The sequence below is a fragment of the Suncus etruscus genome, chromosome 11 (assembly GCF_024139225.1).
Source record: "Suncus etruscus isolate mSunEtr1 chromosome 11, mSunEtr1.pri.cur, whole genome shotgun sequence".
NCBI classification, from domain to species: domain Eukaryota; kingdom Metazoa; phylum Chordata; class Mammalia; order Eulipotyphla; family Soricidae; genus Suncus; species Suncus etruscus.
In genome coordinates this window covers 21,366,428-21,379,014 of record NC_064858.1, presented here as the reverse complement: position 1 = coordinate 21,379,014, position 12,587 = coordinate 21,366,428, and the positions used below count along the sequence as shown (strand labels likewise).

The 12,587-nt window shown below is 41.6% G+C and overlaps 1 protein-coding gene across 1 annotated transcript in view; it reads left to right on the top strand.

Moving 5' to 3' along the window:
* Positions 1–12,587, top strand: part of CCDC91 (coiled-coil domain containing 91) — a 258,097-nt gene that overhangs the window by 30,049 nt on the left and 215,461 nt on the right. Inside the window, 1 exon segment of the mRNA XM_049783896.1 lies at positions 2,259–2,337. Within this exon segment, the coding sequence (XP_049639853.1) occupies positions 2,259–2,337 (79 nt within the window).

Sequence of the window (12,587 nt, the reverse complement as noted above, 5' to 3'; positions counted from 1 at the left end):
TATTTTTCTTGATCATTTTAAACGTAACTCCAGAATTGGAAAAAAATTTTTTTGAAGGGGATGAGGGAAATAGAAATTTCTGCCCTCCGAAGGTTAAAACCCTTGTGTTTTCATTGAGAATTGGCTGTGCCCTTGGCTTAGTGAAGCAGTCGTGGTGGAAACAGGAAGAAACTGAAAGTGCTTCTCAGAGGTGATGCCTAGGGATTGTGGCTTAGGAACCCTGGAGCCCAGGCAGGAGTGGAGAAATGCACGTGTTTGCATGTTTACACCTGTCACAAGCTGATAGAATATACTAACTACACAGTCTTTTGGTGGCTTCTAGGGCTAATTGGTACGTTTGTGTCACTGGATTTATCCCTTAGGTTTGAGTTGGATGCATTCTAAGTGGAAATTGTTAGCTGAAGAAGCACTGTCATTTCTGTAATCCTTTTCAGTGTGTGTTCATTTTATTGAAATATTTTACAACCAGTTATTTTTATGGAGCCAGTATAGTCTTGCAGGAAAACCTCTGGATTAGGAGTCAGGATGCCTGAGCTCAAGTCCTGGAACAATCATCAAGTGAACGCTGCTCTTTTTTTTTTTTTTTAAACGTAATAGTTTCACCTACTCTGGAACTGTAATTGGGTAAAAAGGAATTGTTAAAAATAGGGAGTTTGATTTATGACATTAGTATGAAGAATAAGGTCCTGAATATATATTCTGTATTGTGAACATTGTGGATGAATGATGTATTTTTTTCTTTTTTGGTTAGGATGTTTTCCTTCTGTTGGTCTTTACTATGTCAATCTTTAGTTTGGACATTCCTGTTTTTGTATCTTATCTAAATTAGCTGAACTTTGTTCAACAAGTTTGTATGTTTTCTGCCTTTACTTGAATATGTTTACCTTTTGTTAGGCATAATTTATAATTTTGTTCAAATTCTATTTTGAAGACAAGTATGTTTTAGATGTCATCTTAGATTTTTGCTTAGATGCTGTGGGTTATTTGAAGATTAAAACTTTGCAGAGACTTCTTTATTTATAGCAGAGGTTCCAAGCGTACTTGGCCTTTCAAAATATATCCCTATAACAGGCTAGAAATCTGTCTTTAAACAAATTGGAAGCAAGGTAGTAGGGCTCTCTGCACCTGAGACTTTTATGGCATCCTACCTTGCACCCATGGTTCCTGTGCTCTTCAGGGAGCAGAATCACCTATGTTGGGAACCTAATTTAAATGGCATGCTTGATACATTATGTCAGAAACAAAAGGAGTGTGAGCAGGGTGCCAAAAGTTACATGACAGTATTGCTGTAGGTACTGTGTTGACCAGCCCTTTCTGATTAATTAAGCTTATTTGGAATCTTTTTCTCTACATGCTGACATAGAAATGTGGGAGTTGTATCTGCATGAATATGAACTACTTTCTACACCATTTAGCCCCTATTGATGATGCCCCAAATAGTCATCATTTTGGCAGACAATTCAGAAGCCAGATAGGATTTCTGATTATCTGGAATTTGTAGTGACTTGGATATTGTAGGTACCTGACACTGCTCTCCCCGACAAGCACAGCCTTCTGCAGCTCCCTTGAGTGCCCTTTCAGACTGTGTTGACAGCAGGATTGTTCATTACAAATATCAGCTCTAGGTTGGGGTTCAGTATGTTCAGTTGGTGCAATTACATAGATTTCATGGAACGTGTGTGCAGGGCCCAGGTTCTATCTCTAGCTTCATCCTGCAGGGCGAAGTATCTAAATGCTAAATGCTTCAAAGTCTATCCAGTAAGACTGCTAAGGGGTAGAGATGAATCCAATTTATTTTATTAGTTTATAGTAGGACTTATGTTAATCAATGGAAAAGCTTTGGACTCTAGATTGTTAAAAGAAAATTATCTGTTTTTCTAATGAAAATGATACATACACTGGGAAATGGTAGATTGGTATGAATTCTTGGGTGTAAAGTTCATGGGTTGAAACTGTGATTAACACTTTGACGTTGGCATATACCACCACCAATGACTCACACTTGGTTGTGATTTAACTAAGGCGGGTGACGGTGCCAGTCCCGGTCTGTTTAGGAGCTAAGATGAAAATAGAATGCTTGAGGAGGGAGGACAGTGCTCAGGCTGTGGTACAGAGCATGGGGGCATGGGCAGTATCTCGATTCCCAGGGTATGAGGACTTGTGGCATCCTAAGAATCTGCATGTGGAATTGGAGACTAAATGCTCCAGCCACATTTCCACGGGAGGAGATTCTAAAACACCTTTCCTTGGTCTTACAGGCGGCAGAGACTTTTGATGGTGGCAATGGAGAGACCCCGACCACGTCCCCTGCCATCCTGTGGGCCACGTTCCCTGCAGGTACAGTGCAGCCATCTGTGTTCATTGGCTGGTTCCTGGAAAGCTTTTCACTCGCCCCCTCTACACTCCTTCTCTGACCTGACACCTGAAGAGCCCAGATAGAATCAAGATATTCTGGCTTCATACCAAATGCTACTAAGTTGCATACCAACTCCTGCAATCCAGGCTTGAGGCAGGATTTCCAGAACAGGGTCATGTATGCTAGCTGTCATGAAAGTAGAATCTACCTTTTCTAATTTGTTTTGTTAAGGTAAGGTCCTTATGTCCTAAAATTAAACTTACCATCTCCACTAGTATTTAGAATTGTTTTTGGAGGGAAATCATGTAGACATATTAAAAACTAAGCCAATTGAATAAATGCAAAAATAAAGTATTTTTATGCAGTATTTTGTCAAAGATCCTGTGTTGAGTGCTGTTATCTCATTTCTGGTAAAACTGCGAGGTTTTCTGTGGCTGCTTCTTGGCTGTTCAGCAGCAGCTCTTGTCCTGGGGCTTCTCCTACACCAGACAGCTTTGCCGTCCCCTGTCAAGGAAGCTCAATCCTCCATACTGGACACTTGATGGTTTCTTGCCTGCCAAGTCAGATCCTGCCCTCACCACCAGGGGGCACTCGGGGCCTGGTCCTGAGGGGACAGTGTGGTAAGGGGTCCTGAGTGGGTGGGAACTTAAATCTCCTTCCCCGTGGGGTGCTTAAAGGAGTTGACTGCTCCAACACCATTCATCCAGCATCCATCCAACATCCAGCACCCCTGCATGTTGCTTCTTGGTTCTCTCTGGCCTGTAGCTGGCTCCTGCCTTCCTTGTAGGCAGTGCTGAGGAGTAAGGCATGTCTGACTCCTCATCCATGTGTGAGTAACAGCCCTGTTGTCTCAAGCCTGGTAGAGTGAGTGATGGCTAGAATGAAGCTGTGAGCATGGTGAGGACAGTGGGCAGGAGCCATGGGGGAGCTGGGACCATGTCTGCTCACAGCCTTATTGGAACTGTGTGGGCTTGTGTGGGTCATTGGTTCCAGATCTAAACCTCACAATGAATCCTCACTGGCTCATTGTAGATTTTCATGGTAGTTCTTCATAGGTCTCGGTGGATCCTCACAGTGGATCCTCAATGATAGATCCTCATGAGCCTCATTTGGGACCCTCAAAGACCTACAGTGGATCCTTATGGTGAATCATCACAGTGGATCCTCATAGGCCTCGTAGTGGATCTTCATGGATCTCATGATGGATACTTGTGATGGTTCATTGCAATGGACCTCACAGGTCTTATGGTAGATTCTCATGGTAGATCTTCACATGTCTCGCAATGGATCCTCAAGGGTCTCGTGGTAGACTCTCAGGGTCCTCATGATCGAATCTCACAGGCCTCATGGTGGATCCTGACAGGTCTCACAGTGGATGCTTATGTTGGATCCTAATGGACTTTACAGTGGGACAGCAATCTGTAGGACTTCAAAATTTATCGTCCTTGTGGAACCATGGGCTTCTGCGTGAGGCCTGAGAATGTGACTTAATGTTGGGTACTCATGGCCACCTCCGCTCACATGGAAGATGGTTATTCTGAAAATTATTATGATTATTCTGAAAGTTTTGGTTTGAGCAGATAAATGTGCTTAGGAATTTACCACAGTCTTCAGGTTCTCTCACCTCCTCAGCAGTACTGGCTGGTTAGATGTGAGGGTGGAAAATGTGAACATTAATTTGAGGGGTTTTTGAGCCTGGCTCCTGAGAAATTATGTTCCCATGAATATAAGCAAAAGATTTCAAAGGACTGGAGGGGAATTGGGTCTTCTTTCATGGAGGCAAGGTATTTATTTCAGCCACTGGAGACCAGAGGCAGGGCACAGAGGGGAATGTGATGGGACTTCCTTACCCACAGGAGGTCTTTGTGTACTGCCTAAAGACACTAGATTAAAGTTCATTACTTATGATGTCCTTAGGGAACTGGAGGAGGGAGATTAGAGCTAGTTTTAGAGAGTAGGGTGTAGGTCATGGTGATGCTACCTCAAGAGGGAGAAACAAAAGAGTCTGAAGTGGCTTTGTAGTAAATCATTTCTATAGCGCAGCAGGTGACAAATTGCGATTTGTGACTCTGTGAAAGGAGGAACAAGGTTTGTTCCCAATGAGCAGTGCATTTTGTTTGTTAAGAATTGTGTGCATTTCTGGGGCCAGAGAGATAGCACAGCGGCGTTTGCCTTGCAAGCAGCTGATCCAGGACCTAAGGTGGTTGGTTTGAATCCTGGCATCCCATATGGTCCCCTGTGCCTGCCAGGAGCTATTTCTGAGCAGATAGCCAGGAGTAACCCTGAGCACTGCTGGGTGTGGCCCAAAAACCAGAAACCAAAAAAAAAAAAAAAAATTGTGTGTATTTCTAATGTATATTCTGAGACCATCTTTGATAAGTCACACTTATATGTATCTATATAGTTGTAGATAAAGCTATTAAAGTAACACATACACGCACATGTTCTCTGTGAACTTCCTCAATGGCCAGTTTGAATTGTGGGTCAGTAGGACTATCTGCTCCTCTCCTGTGTGGGTCCTGAACTGTCTTTTCTGGCTGCTGAAGTGTCATCTTTAGTGTCTAGGCTGTGAGGTGGATGTCCCAGTTGGCTTCACAGTTGATATGACCTCATTCCACACCATGATCCAAGTGATCCTAGTGAAGTGAGCCTTAACATTTAAGGAAAAACACAAGTTTTTCTTTTTGATTTCTCAATCTCCTTCTCTATATCTTCTTGAGCCTCCTGGAACCTTTTTCAAAAGAGATGAATGTTAATCAATTTTCACCACAGTTTAAATCCAGCACAGTTATTCAGAAGCACTTAGATTAATTCTGTAGAAAAAGTAGAAGGGGAGGAAGGTTCCCTCTTTGGGGTAGAATAGGGAAAACTAAGCAGGGTATGGTGGATTCAGGGCTCTTGCTAGGGGCTGCCTTTTGGCTGAAGGAGGATTCAGGCTCAAAGAGGTCAGTGGTCTTCCTGTCCAGGTTCTTTCATGGTCTTCAGTGTCTCCTTATAGTGCAGGACCTTCAGCAAAGCTAGTTCTAGGTTGGTGAAGTGACTTGGGAAAACATGTCTTGCTGTGCAAGGCCCTGGATTCCATCCTTGGCACTGTAAAACATCAAAATCCCAGTGCTGATGATGGAATTAGCGGATTGCTAGTGAGGAGAGACCAAATATGCAGGCAGATTCTTTATGTTAAATTATTCTCAGCCCTCATGGGGAGAGAATGGCAGCCATGTAACCTCATACTCTGACTCTTGGAATTGAACAGTGTACCCAGCACAGAATGGATCTGATAGGGGCATTCTTTGCTTTTCCGCTTGCTGTCTCTATCAGCGTGCAGCTCTTCAAGTAGGGGACCCTTTTACTGCCTGCTTTCCCTTGCCCTTCTCTGTGCTTTTCTCTGCCCCGCTCACTGCCTGCTTTCCCCTGCCCCTTGCTAAGCTCTGTGCGCTTCTTTTGGAAGCCTGTGAGCCACATCCCTGACTGAGTCTCTGTTGTCTTTGCTGTGGTTGTCAGTCACAAAATCTCCCTCCTTTCTGCTACTGCCTGTGCACTGACAACTTCTCTCCTAGGAAAAGAAGTGCCACTTTCACTGCATTAGTTCTTTAGAGCTGTTGTACCTTTTTTTCTTTGCAAAAGTTGCTTGACCCTTAGCTTATGCACATTTCTATTATTTCAATTGTGTCATAGCACATTCATTATTGTTTAGTATATTCACCACGTGTACAAACAGTCTCTATACAGTTCTCATCTTGTAAAATGACCCTCTGAAGTACAGGTTGCAAAGTGGGTGTTACTGCCTCCCCACCTGCCCCCCCCCCCACTCCCCTGTACTGGGAATGATTTGGTAATGGGCAGCAGTATCATTGTAAGGGCATTTTCTATTGATTTTCCTAAAGAATATAGATTTCTAAGATGTGCTGAATGATTATTTCTGTTTTATAGATTGGAAGCAGTGGGCAGTTGAGTGTGAGACCTCTGAGCTCTAGGCGATGCCTAGAAACATGCTCTTTCCCACCACCAGCCCTAGTAGCTTCAACTCTGCTTTTTCTGTCTCTGCGTGTCTCCCAGGTCACAGCTATCAGCTGTGTTCTAGGTGCTTGGCTTCATCCACATGGCAGAGGTCCCCTTCTGTCTATCTGTCCCACTGCTGCGGGTTCTGAACCCCTTCTGTTAGCCTGCTGGTGTGTGGTGTGTGACTAGAGCACAGTTACTGTTTATTCTACACTGATGGGCATGTGGGTGGTTTCCTCTGGTTTCCACAAATGTGTGTGTATGACTTATGTCTCTTTAAACTTTTGGTTTATCAGTTTGACTTATCTTTCTATCTCAGGTTTAGGCTTGATGTACAGGCTGTACATACAGAATTAAAATAATTCGAGGGGCCGGAATGATAGCATAGTTGTAGGGCGTTGCCTTGCATATGGCTGACCCAGTATGGACCTGGGTTCTACCCCTGGCATCCTATATGGTCCCTCAAGCCAGCAGCAATTTCTGAGCGTATAGCCAGGACTAACCCCTGAGCATCACCGGGTGTGGCCCAAAACCCATAAAGAATAATAAAAGATATTTTGAATCTAAGCACTTGGAAGAACATTGTTCCTTACTAAGAAACAGTGTTCACACATTTTTTTTTTTGAAAATTAGCAAAGTAGGTTTACTTTCAAGTAACCTTTGGATAATTTTTAACCTTTTTAAGGGGAATTAAATAGTGCTTAGCGTTTATAATAATTGGAGGAAAGCAAAACCAAGCTTCCCTTAAAAATAGAAAAATTTGGGAAACCTTAAATAATTCCTCAAAGATTGCTAAGAAACTGTTTCCTCTGGGACTCACATAACTATCATGGTTGTGCCCAGTTCATACCGATGACTTGGAAATTGTGATTAACCAGAGCAGACCCAGATTCACTGAAAGAACAAGAGAGAACAGCTGTTTCTTTTCTTTTTGTCTTTTCTGGTTTGTTCTTTTCTTTTCTTTTTTCCTTTGTTTATTTTTGGCTACACCCAGTGAAGCTCAGAGGTTATTCTTGGCTCTGTGCTCAGAAATTGCCCCAGGCAGGCTCAGAAGACCACATGGGATGCCAGGGATCGAACCTGGGTCCATCCTGGGTCGAGAACAGCTGTTTCAAAGTTATTTTTTACCTTACTTCTTCCTTGACCCGTCTATGGCCAACTCACAGCAATTTTGTATAGAGAGGTAAGCTGTTTCAGTACCAAAGTTAGGGGTTTGGAAACCCCTAATGAGTGTATTATTCCTCCCCCCTTTTCTGAACATTTTTCCAAAGAAAAATTTTAGATTATTCATAGCGTATAATATTATGATTTTTAAGTACTAATCATAGGATTGGGAACAGTATCATTTAGTACTATTATTTAAAAATCCTATTATTATATGTATCGTTGCATGGTACTATGATTATTGTTTAAAAATCTAACATATGCTTTGGAAAAATATGAAATTTTTCTTTGTAAAATTGTTCTTGGGAGTCTAATTTTTGTTTTAAAAAATTTTTATTGGTTAACTTTCTATAAAGTTTTATACAGGGGCCGGAATGGTGGCACAAGCAGTAGGGTGTTCGCCTTCACGCACTAACCTATGACAGACTGCAGTTTGATCCCTCGGTGTCCCATATGGTCCCCCAAGTCAGGAGCGATTTCTGAGTGTATAGCTAGGAGTAACTCCTGAGTGTCACCAGGTGTGGCCCATAAGCAAAAAAAAAAAAATTACTTTTTTATACAATTTTTGTAATGTTCTAATTTTTAAGTAAACTACTAAGATTGTGTCTCCTAATGCATACATGGGTTTCAGGACCACATAAATATCTTCCTCAGAATATAGAGGGGTGATGTAATGCCTTCCTTTGACCCAGAGAAGCTTTTTTTTCTCCTGTGGACAGGGTCTTAGTTGGGCTTGGTATGTAGGACTATTTTCTGGTTGTGGCTGACCCACAGCTTGAGGATTTGTGCCAAGTTCATTGTTCCTTCTCCTGCCAGTTCTGTACTTGAGCATTAACAGGGCATCCAAGCCCTGGGGGCCATTGCCAGGTTCTAATTCCCTTCTCTATGATGCCCCAGGAAAGTGGTTGTGCAGCCACAGGCCCTCTCTCAAAATGTGCTGTCAGTATCAAACAGCCAATGCTTTTCACTCTTGTGGCTTCGGGTCTTTGAGAGAGGTCATATGCCTACTGTTGTCATGTTGCTATTGTGTACAATGTGGGTGGTGCTATTTTAGAGGCACATGACTGTTCACTTTTATAAATATAAATGTTCTAGAAACAAGGTGGGAGGCCAAGCCTTGAATCTCATCCTTTCCAATGTGTTTCTAAGTTCCTCACAGCGCTACACAGACCACATTAGAATGCACTGGTCATCAAAGAGAAAAACAAGTGGTCCAAACGATACTTTAATCCAAATTAGCTCCGTCAAAACAGCTTCTATGGAGGGCAAACTCAACTGTCTGTCACAGGCCGACCCTTGAGAAGGAATAATGGGAATTGGACCAGCAGATGTTGAACCAAAGAACTTAGATGTGGTTCATTTTGCAGCTGGAGCTATTTGCATACAAAGCCAACAGGAAAGTTCAAACATTTTTCTCAAGACATTGGCAGGGAGAAACCTGGAAGACAGATGCCTTTTTGATTTCATGGTTCAGTTTTTCCATTCTCCATTCTCCTGGCCAGGAAAACCTAGGACAACAAATCGGTCATTTTATTAATATCCCATTACTCTCCTCGCTAACCCTGTTTTTCCAGTAGAATCTGTGTTACACATCTACATGAGTTCAGAACCTGAGTCCACAAATTTTTTGAGGAAAAAATTATTGTGATTTAAAAAAAAAAGATTATGCTTTGCACCTAGAAATAATAAACATGAGCTGAGTTCCTTCCCAGCTATCTTTAAGACAAGATTTGAAGGTGATGTACTACCCATTTTCACACCTGCAGTGTTGAGCAACTTTCCCTTCTCATTTTTCTCCATGGTGAGCATTCAGGGCAGGATGAACTGGCCTTCTGTTGGGATGTACTAAGTTCTGTTCTTTAGACAGCTGATCAAATGGGGGCTACCTTTTGTCTGTTTTATTTTCCCTGTGTAGTATTGACTCAACATTATGCTCTGTTCATTGGAAGGATGCACAGAGGGAACTGGTGACTTCTGTCAAGAATTGAACCCTGCTGGAAATTAGAGCCCACTTCATGAACCTCACCACAAAGAGTGATGAGTTTAGTTAGAGAAATAACTACATTACGAACTATCCTAACAATGAGAATGTATGAGGGAAATAGAAAGCCTGTCTAGAGTATAGGTGGGGGCAGGGAGGGAAAGAGGGATATTAAGGACATTGGTGGTGGAAATGTTGCACTGGTGATGGGGGTGTGTCTTCTTAAATGGCTGAAACCCAACCACAATCATGTTTGTAACCAAGGTGTTTAAATAAAATATTATTAAAAAAAAAAAGAATTGAACCTTGTTCTACTCCTAGTAGTCAGTAGGTCCCAGTAGTACTGAGTGATACTGACCATGTTGAATGGAGTAGGAATTATCAAGTGTGTGTTGGAATGGTAGAGTTAAGCTTTCAGGATGGTTGAGAGCCTGGGTATAGTTTTGGTTTTGCCTTCTGTGAAATTGAATTATTTAGTCTATACACTGACTACCAGTGTTTCTCTGAGGGCTGTTGGAAATGTTCCAGGGAAGACAGCAACCTCAGAGCCATTTGGAGGGACACTTTCCATTTGTATGTGTGTGGTTTTTTTTTTTGGTTTTTGGGCCACACCCACTGGTGCTCAGGGTTTACTCCTGGCTATCTGTTCAGAAATAGCTCCTGGCAGGCACTGGGGACATATAGGACTCCAGGATTTGAACCAATCACCTTAGGTCCTGGATTGGCTGTTTGCAAGGCAAACACAGCTGTGCTATCTCGTTTATGTTTTTAAAGAAGGTAGAGTTCTTTTATCTTTTTTGCCTCACCCTATGGTGCTCAGGGCTTACTCCTGGCTCACTGCTCAAGGATCACTTTGAAAACCATATGCAGTGCTAGGGAATCGATCAAATTCAGCTGATTGCAAAACAAATATCTTAACTCCAGCAGTATACTTCCACCTTTAAGAAGGTAGATTTTCAAGGGGAATGCCGAGTCATTTTTTTCCCCTGGTAGGTCAAATGAGTTTGGAACCTTCTGAATTAGATGATATCTCAGTTCTTCCAGATTTTTAGTTTCTATTAAATTTTGGTTTCAGTGTCTATAACCTGAGTAGCTTCTACTCATGGTTCTTCAATGACAGTGGTGCTCAACAGACACTGGCAGTCTAAGAAATCTGCTTTAAAACATAAAAATGCAAAACAAATACATACTGGAGAAACTTTTCTGTATATTTTCATTATTATTATTATTATTTACTTTTTAGACTTTTACTTTTGGGCCACATCTGGTTGTGCATAGGGCTTATTCCTGGCTTTGTGCTCAGAGATCACTTCTGGTAGGGACACCATACAGGGCGTGGGGAATTGAGCCTGGTTGGCCAGCTGCAAGGCAGGCTTTCCCGCTGTCTGTCGTTCCATCTCCCTTACAAATAGTGATAACATTTTTTGGTATGACCTTTGTTTTGTGTAATTCTGATAGTTTAAGAAAAAATAATGGTTAGATTTCAGTAAAACATTTTAGCAATGGAGCTTGGTAGAAATGTCTCATGTTGCTGCAAATTGCTTTAAAGTAAAGGTTTGGTAACAAATATTTTTTTCTCTAAGGTAGAGATGAAGCTTTCTGACAAACCAGGTTAGTCTGTCTTTCCCCAACCCTCTCCACCCCAAGTCCTGGACCCCACCTTTCTTATTACAGTGAGAAATGTTCTGATAGCAATCGGCTTATTTCTCTTAAGGAGTTCTTTTGAATTATGTTTCTATGGCCTCATAAAATGTACTTTTGTTGTGTTTGACAGGAAGACACAATATACAAGTGTATAGTACTAGAGAGAAAAAAAGAAAGATTAGAGATGCAATTAAGACTTGTGCGCACGTTCGTGTGTGTGTGTGTGTGTGTGTGTGTGTGTGTGTGTGTGTGTGTGTGTGTGTTGGGCCAAACAAGTAGTTCTTAGGGCTTGCTCCTCACTGTTGAGGGATCACTCATGGTCATGCTCAGGGGATCATACAGGATTCTGGGGATTGAATCTGAGTTGGCTAGATACAAAGCAAGTACCTTACTGTACTTTCGTCTATAAAGATTTTTTTTATATTTTAGTTTCTTCATAGTTTTGCTTATTACAAAAATTAAGACATTTTTTCAGGCTGAAATATATCCTGGTAGCATAGTTTATACACTACATTTTTCTACATTTATCTGTTGAAATTTATATGTAACTTTCAGGGGATTAGTATATACTTATGACGTATAATTAGAGCATTTCTGCTTTCAGATTTTTAATTTTATAATTGCTTTACTCACTGAGATTTATGGAAAATGAAATTTTAAAGGTATGCTGTTAGTGTTCTCAAAGGCTAATTAAAGCTGTATTTCATAAGATACTTATAGTGATATAGTTACAGGTTCTGTAAACAATACAAACTATGTTGCTGGAATGCCATGTAACATAGACGTTATTAATAAATACTTTAGAACAAAAATGTCTTATTCAAATATATTTTATTTCAGTTCCTTTTTTAGGGAGAGGTAGTTGAGTCACTTAATATGTGCGTATGTGTGTATGTTATGTGTTAGGAATAGAACTCAGGGCCTCTACCATTGAGCTACATATTCAGCTCAAAAATATCTAAGAATGATTCCAAGCATTTCTTCACAGTAAATATGGAGGTTTGTGAAGGACTTGTTTTTATGTAAGAAATTCCATTCCCCATATATGTTGGTGCTAAATCAACTAAACCATGGCTGTTTATCTGTGTAGTGGTATGAATAGTCAAATGTTCATTCCAGGTTTGTCTGAGTTGCTGTTGCCTTTCTATTAAGAAGCAGTGACATTGGCGATGAGGCTAAGTGCCCACGAAGGTCCCTTTCTCCCATGCTATGTGCCTGTCCATCCTCAACCTCAGAGCTGTGGGGCTATGCCCAGTATGCTCTCTCCACTGGCCCCTTGCCTGTTCCTTCAGCTGTTAGGATGGCTCCCTCAAGACTTAGAACCCCAAATTCTGCTGCCTGGCTTTAAGGCCTCTGCACTGTGAATGGCGTTGAGTCCCATTCTTTGTCTAGGGAAGAAAGGTCTACTCCTGCCAACATGAACCTTTGTGGGCCTGTAAAGGG